Raw genomic sequence first — 16756 nt, 5'->3', positions numbered from 1 at the left:
CTTCTACTAAGGTGGATTAGAACTTTTTGTGGTACACAGCGCTCACTACTGTGCAGGAAGGGCCTAGCAGTCAGTATGTGTCACTGATTTCAAAATGCAGCTCCTTTCAGCCAAACGTGTAGTGCCATGACATGTCAATCATCTGTGTCCAATCAGATTTCAGGGGAGTCCAGTGCAACCATGGCCTCTAGGCAAGAGAATCTTATCACTGACAATGATTCAATACACTCCTCGATACACTACCAGCGATACGATATATATAGTGATACATGACAATACTGATGATATGATTCACCCCTGTTCCTGATTCAATACGATTTGGTATGTATTTGATGGCGATTCAATTCCACACAATGCGATACAATGCAATTTGGTGCGATATGATTAGGGATGGGTACTGATAAGATTTATCTATCGATGCCATTATCGATTCCGCTTATCAATCCGATTCTTTATCGATTCCCTTATCAATACCTCTTGTGAATTTTCTGTGTACTAAAAGTAGGTTTTACAGGTTTTATATGTCAACAACATTTTATTGATTCTGAAAGTAAATAAATATGAAATTGGTCACTGAATTCTTAATCTCTTGACTTAAATAAAAATCAATAAAATCTGTATATGGCCACTGAATCCTTGATGTACATGACGGATTCTGATCTCTGGACATCAAAAGAAATAAAGACAATCTGTAGTTTTTGTCAAAAGAATTTCCTTTCAGATATTAATGGCACAAATGTAACTCACTCTGATCTGAGCTCTTCAGCTGGCTGCTGCACGTCAGGATGTAATTCATAAAAAATGCAGGATGTCTCATTTTGGGGAAAAAAAACCCCAGTTTTGGTCAGTTTGTGTGTGTGTCACTCGTAGTATATAAGATAAGATAAAACTTTATTGTCCGTAAAACAGAAAATCGATATTCCCTTGATATTACATTATCAAGGGAAAATGATGCTGTTTATGAGCCAGGGAGAAGGTGAAACTGTGTTTGAGATGTAATTTTCTGGCAGTGCCATTGAATGCATTTCAGTGAAACCACTGCACATTCTATCAATTTTCTCACTAATATTTATGAAGATATGATATTATCACCAAGCCCTTCCTCTAACTGTTGGTTTGGATGTTGGTTTGGTTGGTAAGTATGCTGCATGTGATTTGTCAAGTAACATTGATCCTCTTACTTCCTGTCAGATGTTTCAGTGGTAGATGGTGGGTAAAGAGAGGAATAGGATGGAGGGGGTTCCTCCGATTGGGACAAAAAGTCTGTGTTCATCACTGGTGCGGAAGGAGACAGGCTATATGTTGGAGCACCTGGTGACAGGTTAAACACTGGATGTGCAGATGGGGAGCGATCAGATGCTGGAGCAGAAGGCAGAAGGTTGGCTGTGGAAGCATCTGGGAATGGGTTTAATGTTGGAGGAGCAGTTGGAGATGGGTAAAATGCACCAGCAGGAGGTGGCGGGTGGAACATTGTTGATGATGATGGAGACGAAAATGGAGAGGGTTGCTGTGGCACCGGAGTACTGTAAAATCCTCCCATTTGTGCAGGCTGAGGCGGGTACATGCCAGCTGGACCAGGAGGAAATGCTGGGGCACTTTGGTATGTAGGTGGTTGTGTTGAATACGCTTGGTTTCCTGAGTATCCATAAGCCCCTGAATCATAAAATCCCGCAGCAGGGAGAGGGAAGTCATTATTGCTTGGACCCACCATACCTCCACCCTGGTAGGGACCCACAGTGTTGCCATGCTGATGTGGAGCGAACCAACCAGCACGCGAAATGATCAACGGAAATTTCAGCTCTGGATCAAAGGAAAAGCTGATGTCCAAATACACCTACAAAAACAAAGAATTCCATGATCACATGTCATTCTATGTGGAAAACTACAACAGCTAGTTTACAAAAATTTTTAATATTTACAAAATTCAGGGTTGGGAAGTTTTAGATGCATTCTGATTAAAACCTGGTAACAGCCATCCTGGTAGCAACAGATTTTAGACAGTTTTTGCCAACAAAAACAAAAAAAATATGGGTGAAACAAGAAAATACATTTGAAATCTGCCTAAATGTAAAATAATAAACGTTTGTGACAAGCATAGTCGTGTACAACAACACAGCCAGACCGACATGTATGGGATATACAGGAACTCTAACAACAGCAACAACATAATGTGACAAAATATTATTGTGGAAAAGGTTTCTTAACTTGTCAACAACAAAAAAACTCGTCTATACGTTTTTCACACCAACTTCAATAGTGGTGATAAAGACTCACTTCTCTTTGATCGTCTTCAGGGAGGCCATTTTAAGAGGTGTAAAAACAAAACTGATCTTTGATTTGACTCACACACCTACTTCAACAGAGGAGTGACTATTTGATATTGGTATGTATGGGCTAATTTGACAACAAAAGTCAGTTTCACTTAGACCCCATTACACAGGGACAGAGTCCATTCCGCATCCCTTGTGTGAGCAGGAAATAATGGAGAATGCCACAGGATGCCATAGAAATGCACAGCACACGCTAGGACCTTACAAGGCACGCTCTGTAGTTGTGCAGTACATGCCTTGGTCTCCATGGTCACCGTGAAGTATGGAGATGCACCTGACAAACACAGAAAAGTCTCCAAGGCTGGAGGACACTCAAATACTGCACAGGTGACACACAAACAAAACACGGACCACGCCATGACAGCCCAATGGATGCTGAATGATCAGGGCTATGTGCTGTGATTTTTATGACGAACATTCATTTTCTAAAGCATTGTTATAAAGCGCAAAATGAGTTCCTTGTCAGCTGATGTCTGTCAAGTATGTCAAAGTTTTGTGCATGTTCAAAACTTTGAGCAGAGATCAGACACAGAGCTTTGTCTTATACTTTTCCTGCTGCTGTCTGATGGTTCATTCTGAGCTTCGGAAAGCTCCGGTGTCAATTCAGCACAAGCGGACAATGCAGCTCGGTTGTCACTGAAACCACACATCACGTAAAACGGGTTGGATTTGTAGCTGCTACAGTAATAAACACCCTGATTACTGTTATGAAGACAACTTGTAACATTAACTATCCAACAAGGTGTCACCATGGTAGACAAAATGAACTAAATATTCAATGCATCTTTTTTCCACATTTCTGTACATGCACATCCAGTTTGGATTCATCTTGTCTGATTCAGCTGATGCTGCCTGCTTGAATGATGGAGAAACGCACACACGTACAGAAGATAGATCCAAACTGAAGAGGAAAATTAATCATTTAACCTTAGCTAGTTTTGTCCACAATCACGCTCTCTCAGAGTTGATTGCTATCCTCAAGCATGAGCAGTGAGGAAATATGACATCATGCTTTTAGACCACGGCCAATACTGCTCCAATTCAGCATATACATTTATAAACAGGGAAAATCTATGGAAATGTGATGTCGTCTGTAGTGTGCCAACTCCACCGCAGGCAATGACGATGCACAAGGGATGACGAAGCACTTATACACAAAGGTTTTTTTTACATCCATTTTGCATCTTGGCAGTTTTAGAATGCACAATGGCCTCACAAATGATGCCATCCTGTGTAACGGGGCCTTTATGCAGAGTAGACACATCTGCTGTCATACACCTTGCCTATATACTGCTAAGATCATCACTTAAGGTGCGTTTACACATAACCAAGACGCGTTACGAATGTCATTTTTCATTGTCATTTCAATGTCATGGTAGTGGTTCCTGTGATGGTTCTTGGAGCCCAAACTGTCACGCGTTATTACGAAGTGACACGGAAACTGTCAGGTTTTGACACGACTTGTAATGGGGCGTCACATTTCACTGCGCGCATGACTAATCAGTTTTCTGTCACGTGCGCACAATTAAACTCGGCTCCAAGTGTCGTTCCACAGTTCCTGCTGAAGCTCCTCAGGATGCTCCTGCAGGTGTTCCACCTGCTGTTGTAACCAATGAGCGGGAGAACGAGTCTGACCAACCAGAGGAGCGAGAGGAGACTCACGTGCAGCCAGACATCTCTGCACCTCCTCCAGTCCGGCGGAGGAAGAAGCGCCGCACAATTAAACCCTGCTGCACCCCATTCAGTTTGACTGCTGACACCAAGTCGGCTAAAAGACTAATTTCAGTGCTCTTCAGCGCGCTCCTGCAGGTGTTCCACCTGCTGCATGTGCCTGATGTTTGGGAAAATGCGCGAGATGAGAGCCGCATGAAGCCACACATCTGGCTCTGTCCTCCTCCTCCTCTCTGCACCACTCCATGGCACAGAGCCCAACTACGCATGCAGTCACAAAGTTCTTCTGAAAAACTGGAGCGATCTGAATGCGGTTGGATGAATATGGGTGTGTGTGTGGAGACAATTCACCTCGTTCACAACGTGACAGAACTTAACGATGCGCTGTTACGCGCAATAGCGCGCAACAACGCGGAACACTATTCTTGACCGTGCGTAATGGTTCCTGATAATTCTCCAGCAACACGTGTCATTAATCGAAATGTGTGGTAACAGGTTGCAGCAGTTCCTGAGGACACCTGACGCCTCTGCCCCGAATAATCACATTCGTGATCAGCGGCCAAGAATGTATACTTCGTGACATTCGTGACTTGTCGTTATGTGTAAACGCAGCATTAGGAAAATGATTTTAACTGGTGATTTCTTAAAAATCACACTGACAGTAAAACAAATTAGAATGTTCATAATTATGATGTGACTGTATTATTTCTATTAAAAAAGCTTTGATAAAAATATTCCAAAACAATTCTTAATCCATTGGCATATTGTGCAAATTTGCCTCCTCATCATAACCAAAATTCTCCACACCTTTCCACCGATCTAATATTTTTGCCACATTATAAACCACTTGTAAACACTGTACAATTATCAAAAAACAGGTGCACATGGTAGTAGATCAAATATGGAGTACCCAGCGAGTGTATGACATTTAAATGCAGTGGTGGGCACAGTTCCGTTAATTCACAAACCGCTAATTAATGAAGCTAACTTTTTTATTAGCTGATTAGCTTTTCAGCTAACTTTGAAAACCATCAGTGGACCAATTAACGTCCGCTAAATTTACGAGGTCTCTTAGATAATAAACCGACCCTTTTATTTTTTTTTTAACTATATGGATTTGAATGACATGCGATTACACCAATCATGCTTGAACCCTCGTGCGCATGCGTGAGTTTTTTCACGCATGTCGGTGACGTCATTTCCCTGTGGGCAGGCCTTGAGTGAGATGTGGTCCCGCCCTCTCGGCTGAATTCCTTTGTTTCACACGCTGCTCGAGACGGCGCGCGTTGCTTTATCAAAATTTTTTCTGGACCTGTGAGGAATATCCGAGTGGACACTATTCGAGAAATTAAGCTGGTTTTCTGTGAAAAGTTTAACGGCTGATGAGAGATTATGGGGTGTTTCTGTCGGTGTAAGGACTTCCCACGGAGCGGGACGTCCTGCAGCGCTTCCAGGCGCTGTCGTCGGCCTGTTTCGAGCTTAAAACATCCTAATTTAAGGCTTAATTCACCCAGGACATCGTGAGAGAACAGAGAAGATTCAGAAGAGGCCGGCATGAGGAATTTATGCGGACATTCCACTGTTTAAGGACATTTTTTTAATGAAAGACGTACGCGCAAATTCGCCGAGTCGTTTCCGTGACGACTCGGCAAATCTGTGTGCGCCGCGACAGGAAAAACACCTCCGTGTTGAAAACCATTTGTAGAATTCAGGCGGCTTTTAATGGCTTTCAACAAGTGAGTAACTGAGAAATTGTTTAACAGCTTGGGCATGTTCCAACTTGCCCGTTAAGATTTCCAACGGAGGTGTTTTTCCTGCCGCGACCCCCCGCGGTCGGGTCCAGCCCGGCATGCGACTCTGCCCGCACGTTCTTTCATTACAAAATGACCGTTAACAATGGAATGTCCGAATAAACTCCTCATGCCGACTTCTTCTGAAAGTTCTCTGTTCTCTGACGACTTACTGCGTCAACAGAGCCTGAAATGTGGAAGTTTTCAACTTGAAACGGCGAGACGCTGCCGCCTCGAAGCGCAGATCGCCGTCAGGCGCCGTGGACCGTCCTTAAAGTGACACTACCAGACCAAAATCTCTCATCAGCCGTTAAAATTTTTACCGAAAACCAGCTGAATTTATTGAATGGTGTCCACTCAGTTGTGCCTTACAGTTTTGAAAAAAATTTTTATCAAACAAAGCAACAGTCTCTGAGCCATTCCTAAACAATGAAAAAAATCGACGAGCGGGTGGACGACTCCTCACTCAGAGACTGCCCACAGGCGAATGACGTAACCGACAGGCGTGAAAAAACTCTCGCATGCCCACGAGGGTTCAAGCATGTCTGATGTAATCACACGTGATTCAAATCCATATGATTTTTGAAAAAATAATAAGGTCGGATACTTTTCTAATAGACCTCGTAGTTCCGATAACTTTTAGACTGCGAACATATTTTTGCGGACATAGTGAATAAAGCTTAACAGTTAAACACATTTGTAAAGCCTGAAATCATACATTTTAGTGCCTGCCTGTTACATGTTTTGTAGCAGACAGACAGCTATGAGAGGTAGAGCTCAATCCTCTGCCAGCAGAGGAGTGCTGGCTACCAGAGAGAAAGGAAGAGGGGGAGAAAAAAAGACAATTTATTTTTACAGCCATACAGACTTGCAGATGTATCACAGGGGTGATGCACAGCAAGACAGCTTTGACTTATGGTTAAAATTTTAAACAAACTAATTCCAGACAAGTTACTGAAATTAACGTCACCTCTGCCGTTTTGCAAAGTGAAAATATCAGCTATATGCTTTACTTTTAAAGTAATGCACTAATTTTGAAGGTTTTAGCATTTTACAGACACACATGCCGAAAAGCATTATGGAAAAATTAGTTTTGTGTCATCAGTGGTTGGTCGGTATATGTAAAAACACACACACACACACACACACACACACACACACACACACACACACACACACACACACACACACACACACACACACACACACACACACACACACACACAAGTTACTGTAACGTGTGTGTTGGTTTTAACAAATAAATCTGGATTTGTAAATATGTAATTTTGTTTCATTTGTAAAAAAGGCCATTTTTAGCGAATGTGTGGCCATTGGTTCATGGCAATTCACACTGCCATGAACACTGCCATCTACTGGATGGCAGTGTTCATGGCATCCAGAACACTGCCATCCAAAACCTTCAAAATTAGCGCATTACTTTAAAAATAAAATATATAGCTGATATTTTCACTTTGTAAAATGACAGAGGTGACGTTAATTTCAGTAACTTGTCTGGAATTATTTGGTTTAAAATGTTAACCATAAGTCAAAACTGTCTTGCTGTGCATGACTCCTGTGATACATCTGCAAGTCTGTATGGTTGTAAAAATAAATGATCCTTTTTTTTTGCTCCCCTTCCTTTCTCTATGGTCACCAGGTCTCTTTTGCTGAGAGAAGGTTGATCTGAGATACAAGCGCTGGCTCACTGTTGTGTCAGTAGCTGCCAGTGTACTGGAGTCAATACTAAATGTAGCTTTTAGCTCTAACTTCCGCTAAATTTTTTATGGGTTTATCGGTTTAGCTCTATAAAAGTTAACTTTTCAGTTCGCTGATTAATGGTTATCGAAGCTAACTTTTTGGTTAGCTGTGCCCACAACTGTTTAAATGTAACGTTATTCCAGGACTTTATAGGTCTTTACCAGCTCTCGATGCACTAAACTGGCAAAAACTGGTTTTAGACAGTCTAAAACCCAGCTTTGACAAAATTAATGAACAGTAGCTATGAGTCAGAATTACACTTACACTGGTTTCCTACCTTTAAATAGTACTCCACTGAGATGATGTCACAATACTGGATGCTCGGAGTTTGATCAGCAGGGATCTTTAAGGCACACTTGACATCTTTGTTGGTGTCAGGGCTGATACTTACACCAGCCACTTTGCAGATAACTTGGCTTTCACATTTTCTTGAGCCTCTGGCACGGTACTCCACATTCTTGAGTATACTAAATTTCGGTGTCATGTCTTTGGATGAGGAATTGTTTATTCTTAAAAAAACAGTCACTGATTCCCCTGTGAAAAATCAGAAAATAACAGAGTAGTTGTACTGACAAAATGGTATAATAAGCACCACAACAAATGCATATAAATATTGTAAATAAGTGCAGTAAAACTTGCATATAATGGACTTAAGTGGACCAGCAAATTTTGTCTGTTAAAATCGAAATCCGCTATATGTATAAAATGGAAAAAATCCTTTATATGTACGTAATGGACTGGTTACAGTCAGGAGGTGCCGAACGATGTACAGGGAATCCCCAGCACCAATTAGGCTTACGTATTTCCTTGATTAAATACCTTACTTTGAACCAGGGCTTGCCTCATTTAATGGCCAGGACAAAACTTTTCCTGAAAACACTAATGCCTGCCTTAAATAAGCGGCAGGTATTATGTGCATTAAAAGGATTACATTTAGTCGAGTCACTCTTTTCTCTGAGTCCGCTGGGGAGTGGTACCTTAAAATCCTCAAGCCTGATTTATGCTTCTACAACTCTGTAACTCTGTGGCCATGCAATGATGCTGACATGCACATGACCCTTTTAAAGTTCTCCGTCGTGTTGGTTGGTGTCTTAAAGCAATTTTTTGTAGGTACAGTGGCTTTTTTTGGATCAATTTGTCCCTCAACGAGCTCTACTTCTTTATATAATCTCTCATCTCTCATCTTCTCCTGCTTATCCAGGATCAGGTCGTGAGGGCAACAGTTCTAGCAGGGGACCCCAGACTTCCCTTTCCCAGGCCACATTGACCATCTCTGAATGGGGGATCCCGAGGTGTTCCCAGGCCAGTGTAGAGCTATAATCTCTCCACCTAGTCCTGAGTCTTCCCTGGGGTCTCCTCCCAGATGGACGTGCCTGGAACACCTCCCTAGGGAGGCGACCGGGGGGCATCCTTACCAGATGCCTGGACCACCTCAGCTGGCTCCTTTCAAGGTGAAGGAGCAGCGGCTCTACTCTGAGCTCCCCACGGATGACCAAGCGTTTCACCTTGTCTCTAAGGGAGACACCAGCCACCCTCCTAAGGAAGCTTATTTCAGCCGCTTGTATCCGTGATCTAGTTCTTTTGGTCATGACCCAACCCTCATGACCATAGGTGAGAGTAGAAACGAAGACTGACCAGAAGATCGAGAGCATTGCCTTTTGGCTCAGCTCCCTTTTCTTCACAACAGTAGGTTAGAGCGAATGCAATACCGCACCTGCTGCGCTGGTTCTCCGGCCAATCTCATGCTCCATTGTCCCTTCACTCCTTTACTTGGGGCAAGACTGCATTCCCTATCCAGAGTAGGCAATCCACCAGTTTCCTGCTGAGAACCATGGCCTCAGATTTAGAGGTGCTGATCCTCATCACAGCCGCTTCACATTCGGCTGCAAACCGATCCAGTGAGTGTTGGAGGTCACAGGCTGATGAAGCCAACAGGACCACATCTGCAAAAAGCAGCGATGAAACCCTGAGCCCACCAAATTGGAAACTCTCCTCCCCCCTGACTGTGCTGCGATATCCTGTCCATGAATATCACAAACAGGATTGGTGACAAGGCGCTGCCCTCGCAGAGGCCAACCCCCACCAGTAATGAGTACGACTTCTTGCCCAGCACCTGAACACAGCTCTTGCTTTGTGAGTTACAGAGATTAGATGGTCCTGAGAAGGGACCCCCTCACTCTATACTCCCGCAACACCTCCCACAGTACCCCTACGCGGTGATTCAACCAGGGCAGCTTTTCTTTTTTTTGCACGTTTAACGTCCCAGTCAGAAACACAAAGTATTCATGATTGCAAGTTTTTACTAATAATTACTGGTCGCAGATGTATTTTATCCCTCTTCTCCGGTGATTCAGCAGCTGTATTTCTGCCACATGTTTTAACAAGTCTCGCAGTCACCGTTTTTTTTTTTTTTTTTTGCGGCCCGTGTTGGTGAAGCATTCTGTGTTCCCGAACAAAAGAAAAATTAAAAAGTCAAACACACTTTTTTCCTGGTTGAAATGCAGATATGAATGAAGGAGACTACCAGTCTTAAAAATGTACACATTACTTTTCATGCCATTTGTCTAAAAATAAATGTCCAAGCTTCATTATCATGTTAATCAAGAAATCATCTCATCTGGAACAACAACAAATATGTTATGGTTTTAATTTAATTTAATTGTTTTTACTTAATAAAACAATTTAATTACAAGTTTTCTAAAGTAATGACCCCTTCACACATAAAACAAAGTTTGGAGTAAGAAAATGAAGTTTGGCAAACGATGCAGGAACAGGCGAAAATCCGTGAACCAAAATTGAAATGGGAAACCGCAAAACATTTCACAGACACACGGTCGGACAGGCGTGCATGATACAGCGGCAACGGTTTTGTCCACGCTTGTGCAGGTGCACAAACACAGTGCGAGCAGCTGGAACGTGTGGCACCACATCACATCGCTGCTGTGGAGAAAAAAAATAAAAACCATACACCATAAAAAACACAGCAATTTCTAATATTTAATCTCCCTTATGGAGCTGTCAAGATAAGTATGATCCTTCTGTTCCTCTGTATATGACCCATGGTCACAGACGTCAAGCCATGAAATGACATGTATGAAGCAGTGGGCTCTCATTATGTCCACATCTGCTGGCCAGCATGTCAATGTCCAGTAAGTGACACGCCGAAGGACAGATACCGCATCATGTGGACCATAGCTCACGTGGGTGATGTGACATTCAGATCGCCAACTGAGTGTGCACATGTTCTGACAGTCCTTTTCATCTGGCACAGCCTGCTGATGTACACTGTGCGCTCGCTCCAGCCCGTTGCAAAGCTGATATATGTTTTTATGTATTTCCACGTGAGGACAGCAAGCACACGCGCGGGCCTCATGGTGGACATTCGTAACCTCATGTCCTTCATAACACGGTACGTGTTCTCTAGCTGTGACATGCGAGTCCAGTGGCCACAAAAGCTGTTATTTGCGGACACGCCCACCTGTTTGCTCAGCCCACAGAACAAAGTGTCACTCTTTGTTTCTGTGTTCTGTGATTATTTATTTTAGTTATTTGTTATGTAATTGTGTATGTAGTTATTGTAGTATTTATTTATATACTTGTCCTGGCTGTGTTCTCTATGTTTTTAATTTGACACGTCAGTTGAGGTGGCTCGGGCATCTTTTCCGGATGCCCCCTGGACGCCTTGCTGGAGAGGTGTTCCGGGCATGTCCCACTGGGAGGAGGCCCCGGGGAAGACCCAGGACACGCTGGAGGGACTATATCTCTCGGCTGGCTTGGGAATGCCTTGGGGTTCCCCCGGAGGAGCTGGTGGAGGTGTGTGTAGATCGGGAGGTCTGGGCGGCTTTGCTTGAGCTGCTGCCCCCGCGACCCGACTCCGGATAAAGCGGAAGAAAATGGATGGATGGATGGACGTCACGTGCACTGAGCTGTCATTTGCAGCTGTCAATGAGTGGCTGGCCGGTGATCAGCTGAGAGGCCCCTTGCCATGCTGTGTGTGCTCAGATGTGGCTGATCCCCATGTGATCTTGCCTGTACATAAATATCAGCATGTTATGCAAGTGTGCCCCCCCACCTGCACACCACGTGTTGCTGGGGGGGTGATATACAGGCACGCCACGTGCTGCGGGGGGCAATACACATGCATGCCAGAAGTGTGTGTGTGTATGTGTGGGGGGGGAGTTTGGCACAGTCACACCCATGTGTGTTGCTTGGCAACATCACACTCTTGGGGCACTTAGACAATTTTCCCAAACAGCTTGAATGATGTGCACTCACTGAAGCATCTGCACTCTATTCTCGTGCTGGGAGCGCAAACAGCCCCGCGTTTTCTTAGTGTCCAGCAAGTGGTGATGGATGTTTGTGTGTGGAACCTGGAATTTGGCTGACACCTGCCGAAAGGAGGGTTGAATGGGCACTCGCAAGCACTCACTGTCTTTCAGCTGCTGGTGTGCATGAATGGTTGTGATGACAGCTGCATGAGGCATTTGAGGCAGCTCTGATTTTTCATGAGTGGCATGCAATTCCTCCTTCGTCCGCTATTCTGCCTTAATCATGTTATGTGTGAAGGGACCCTTAGATCCGTTTTTTTTTTTTAAACTTCAAAATGTACAGAGTCAGAAATTAATCTTGAAGTAAAAACACATTTGTAAGGATTTTCTTCCGAAAACTGCTGTGTATGAATTAGCAGTTCTGATGCTCAGTGTTTTGATGTGATGCCTCAATTCTTTTTGCTTTAAAGTAAGGCTGTAACAAAGATATACATCTTGGGCTTTACTTTACAAAATTTGGCCCCCAAAATGCAGGAAATAGTGTTTCAGAGGGTTATAAATTTCCAAATTTTTTCTACAGTACTCGCTCCTGCAGCACTCACTACATTCTCCACTATGCTGTGAAAAAATCCTGGTGAGAACTCTGCAGTATATACAGTGTTTATTAGATGGAAAACAATACAAAAACATTGGGACTTTTGCTTTTGTTCGGTGAGTACGAGTATACGGTATATACAATGACAGTTTAGGCATGTTTTACTGTAGTTTTTAGTATTACATCTGTAACACATACTTCACAGATATTCACTACCCTGGTAACAGCTTAGGGCTTACAGCAAAAGTGCAGATGGGTGGGTGAATGGGTTAATCCATCCCAGTCAGCTCGTAGTAAAAAAAAAAAAAAAATCAAAAAATGCCATCATCTTAAACTTCAAATCAGGTAATGAGGACAAACTGATTCAAATCTTTGTGAAGGCTGATGCATCAGATCACTCCAAAAAGTAACTTTGTGTAGCCGATGTAATATCCCATAGGCATTTCTGCCACCTTATGGAGTGACGTCCACCTTTATGCGAGCTAACAACTTAACCAAGAAACTATGGTGAAAGCAGTCTCGGCGCCAGACACAGATTTGCGGAGGGGCCTTGCATTACTGTGAGGAGAGCACTTTTTTTAAGGCCAGAAATGTAAAGTCTTATTTAATTGTGGGTTTCTCCCCAGGAAATTTAAAAAATTTAACAGTTGAATATGCAATTACGACGTAGGAGAAGGAAAGAGCAATCTTCTCATGTCAGGTTAAATGCCATGTGCACGCAGTATAAATGCACCTCAAATATTAGGCTACTGAATAGGACTGAAAAACATCATGCACCAAATGCAAGTACAGGCTAAACACTGTCGAGAGCAGAGGTCTCAAACTGATTCCAGGAAGGGAAAAGAGGGAGCAGGTTTTCTTTGCAACCACCCACTCCACCAGGTGATTTCATAGATAGCATCACTATGAGCAGATGGAATCAGTTAATCAGCCACAAAATCTGTAACCTGGATCAAATCCTGATCAAACTTTGTAAGTGAATAAATGATCCCATCCTACATAAAGCTCTCAAATATGAAAGAAATTTTATCTTTTTTGACAGAGTTATGAATTTTTGAATATCCGTCAATGTTAAAGATCAGAATTTTTTCCAAGATTTTTCATGACTTTGACCTTTGACCTATGACTTTGAAAACTGAATCACTTCTTGCCTATCAGGATATGAATCTTCAGTAGAAATGTCATAATAATATATGAAAAATTGTGGGCTCCAGGCTGTTCACAAACAAACAAACAGGGGCGCAAACATAATCGTCTCCAACTTCGTTGGTGGAGGTAATACAGGAATAGGAAAATAAAATCAGACTTTTTTTGATGGGTAGTATGTGTGATTGGTGATGATACCAAAACCGTTTGTCAATAATTCAATTACTCATGGCAACCTCGAAACCCTGATCCAAAATGTCTGAAACATCTATTTTTCACATATTGTTCCGGAGTAACAATACGTGTACGAGTAACAATAATACGAGTAACGTGTAAAGAAATAAAAAACAAACTGCTTAACACTGGCACCTACTGGACGGCTCAGGAATGTGCATGTTACGAACTTAAAGGCTACAGTCAGCGCATGCTCTATATGAGCACTAGCATGCACGTACATTGCTTGTTATCTAAAAAGAGCCAACAACTAATCTTAACAGAGAGGTGATAGTCTAGTGATTAAGCGTTGGGCTCGAGACCAGAGGATCCTCTGTTCAAATACCAGCCTGACCGGAAAATCACTAAGGGCCCTTGGGCAAGGTCCATAATCCCCTAATTGCTCCTGGTGTGTAGCGAGCGTCTTGCATGGCAGCACCCTGACATCGGTGTGTGAGTGTGTCTGTGTGAATGGGTGAATGTGAGGCGTAGTTGTTTGAGCATCTGATGCAGATGGAAAAGCGGCATATAAATGCAATCCACTGAACACACTTGTTCAATCAATGCCTTTTGAAAGCAACATTGACTGTGATGTAAAAACATGGTTTTCTTGATGCTCAACTTTACTAGGAATGGGTATGGAGATTCGGTTCCAGTTGAGAACACGTTATAAAATTTTCAATCCATCTAATTCATCTGCCTCAGGCATGATCAAGTTCTCATATAAATGCCAGCATGTTTTTTTGTTGTTGTTTTTTTTTCTCGGAGAAGTCCATGCTGCAAAAACGTATGGGCTAATATTTCAGATGCATTGTCAGTACATCATGTTTGAGTTGAGCAAAAAGGAAAACTACTGGATTGATTGCTGAAAACCTGTACATACATTGGCTATAAAACATCTTTCTAATATTGTAATTTTGTCAGATCTCCCTATATGACTTGAACTTGTCATGTGTGAGGACAGATGTTTTTACCTGGAGCATACAACATCTTGTCAACAATAGCGTCCATGGTCACACGTCCACTTGAGAAGATCCCCAGTTCTTTTTCCTTTGATCCAACCTGACGTGACTAAAATGGAAGAAAACTTCACAATTCCTTTCAACAACATTCATTTAATAAGAAATACAAAACACATGAGTGAAGTTTTACAGTTATTAAAATATATTAATCACTGCAATTATTTCAATAACTAAGGTTTTTATAATTTTTTAATGCTACATTTCTCACAATGATCCCAACAACACAACTATCACTGTATCATATACAGACTTTTATATTTATGTCCTACACACTAGCGCTGCAATGACTGTCTGTCTGATTATTAACTTCATTCACAACTACATCCCCAATTCCAATGAAGTTGGGACACTGTGTAAAATGTAAATCAAACCTGAATACAATGATCTGAAAATCCTCTTCAACCTATATTCAATTGAATCCACCACAAAGACAAGATATTTAATGTTCAAACTGATAAACTTTGTTTTTGTGCAAATATTTGCTCATTTTGAAATGGATGCCTGCAACACGTTTCAAAAAAGTTGGGACGGGGCAACAAAAGACTGGGAAAGTTGATGAATGCTCAAAGAACAGCTAACTGGAAACAGGTGAGTGTCATAATTGGGTATAAAAGGAGCATCCCCAAAAGTATCAGTCGTTTACAAGCAAAGATGGGGCGAGGATCACCACTTTGTGAACAAATGCGTGAAAAAAATAGTAAAACAGTTTAAGAACAATGTTTCTCAATGTTCAATTGCAAGGAATTTAGGGATTCTATCATCTACAGTCCATAATATAATCAAAACCATTGTCAGTTAACACAGTTCTTTGCTACATCTACAAGTGCAAGTTAAAACTCTACCATGCAAAGCGAAAGCCATACATCAACAACATCCAGAAATGCTGCCGCCTTCTCTGGGCACGAGCCCATTTGAAATGGATAGATGCAAAGTGGAAAAGTGTGCTGTGGTCTGATGATTCCATGTTTCAAATTGTTTTTGGAAATCATGGACGTCATGTCCTCTGGACAAAAGAGGAAAAAGACCATCCAGACTGTTACCAGCGCAAAGTTCAAAAGCCAGCATCTGTGATGGTATGGGGGTGTGTTAGTGCCCATGGCATGGGCAACTTACAAATCTGTGATGGCATGATCAATGCTGAAAGATGCATCCAGGTTTTGGAGCAACACATGCTGCCATCCAAACAACGTCTTTTTCAAGGACGTCCCTGCTTATTTCAGCAAGACAATGCCAAGCCATATTCTGGATGTGCTACAACAGTGTGGCTTCTTAGTAAAAGAGTGCGGGTACTTGTCGCCAACTGAAAATGTGTGCTACATTATGAAGCACAAAATACGACAATGGAGACCCCGAACTGTTGAACAACTGAAGTTGTACATCAAGCAAGAATGGGAAAGAATTCCACCTACAAAGCTTCAACAATTAGTGTCCTCAGTTCCCAAATGCTTATTGAGTGTTGTTAGAAGGAAAGGTGATGTAACACAGTGGTAAACATACCACTGTGCCAGCTTTTTTGAAATGTGTTGCAGGCATCCATTTCAAAATGAGCAAATATTTGCACAAAAACAATAACGTTTATCAGTTTGAACATTAAATATCTTGTCTTTGTGGTGTATTCTATTGAATATAGGTTGAAGAGGATTTGAAAATCATTGTATTCTGTTTTCCCGTGGCCTTTCTGTGTGGAGTTTGCATGTTCTCCCCGTGTTTGCGTGGGTTTCCTCCGGGTGCTCCGGTTTCCTCCCACATCCAAAGACATGCGGGTTAGGTGGACTGGGAATTGTCCGTAGGTGTGTGTGTGTGTCTGTGTTTGTTTGTCTGTTTGTGGCCTTGCGACAGACTGGGGTCCTGTCCTGGGTGTACCCCGCCTCACGCTCTATGGCTGCTGGGATAGGCTCCAGCCCCCCGCAAAGCTTAAATGGACTAAGCGGTAGAACATGAATGAATGGATGAATTAATGTAT

The 16756-nt window shown here is 42.4% G+C and overlaps 1 protein-coding gene across 1 annotated transcript in view; it reads right to left on the bottom strand.

Annotated features, from left to right (window-relative positions):
• Nucleotides 1-535: 535 nt before the first annotated feature.
• The window catches only part of LOC117510373 (arrestin domain-containing protein 3-like), a 57814-nt gene continuing 41593 nt past the window's right edge, over nucleotides 536-16756 (bottom strand). The window contains exons 4-6 of the mRNA XM_034170060.1: nucleotides 14746-14842; nucleotides 7827-8083; nucleotides 536-1834 (exon numbers count right to left, since the gene is read on the bottom strand). Coding sequence (XP_034025951.1) covers nucleotides 1178-1834; nucleotides 7827-8083; nucleotides 14746-14842 — 1011 coding nt within the window. The 3' untranslated portion in view covers nucleotides 536-1177. The remainder of the gene's footprint in view (nucleotides 1835-7826; nucleotides 8084-14745; nucleotides 14843-16756) is intronic.

Source organism: Thalassophryne amazonica, chromosome 5 (assembly GCF_902500255.1).
Source record: "Thalassophryne amazonica chromosome 5, fThaAma1.1, whole genome shotgun sequence".
NCBI lineage: Eukaryota > Metazoa > Chordata > Actinopteri > Batrachoidiformes > Batrachoididae > Thalassophryne > Thalassophryne amazonica.
The sequence above is the reverse complement of the archived record's forward strand: the minus strand, read 5'-3'. Positions and strand labels throughout refer to the sequence as shown.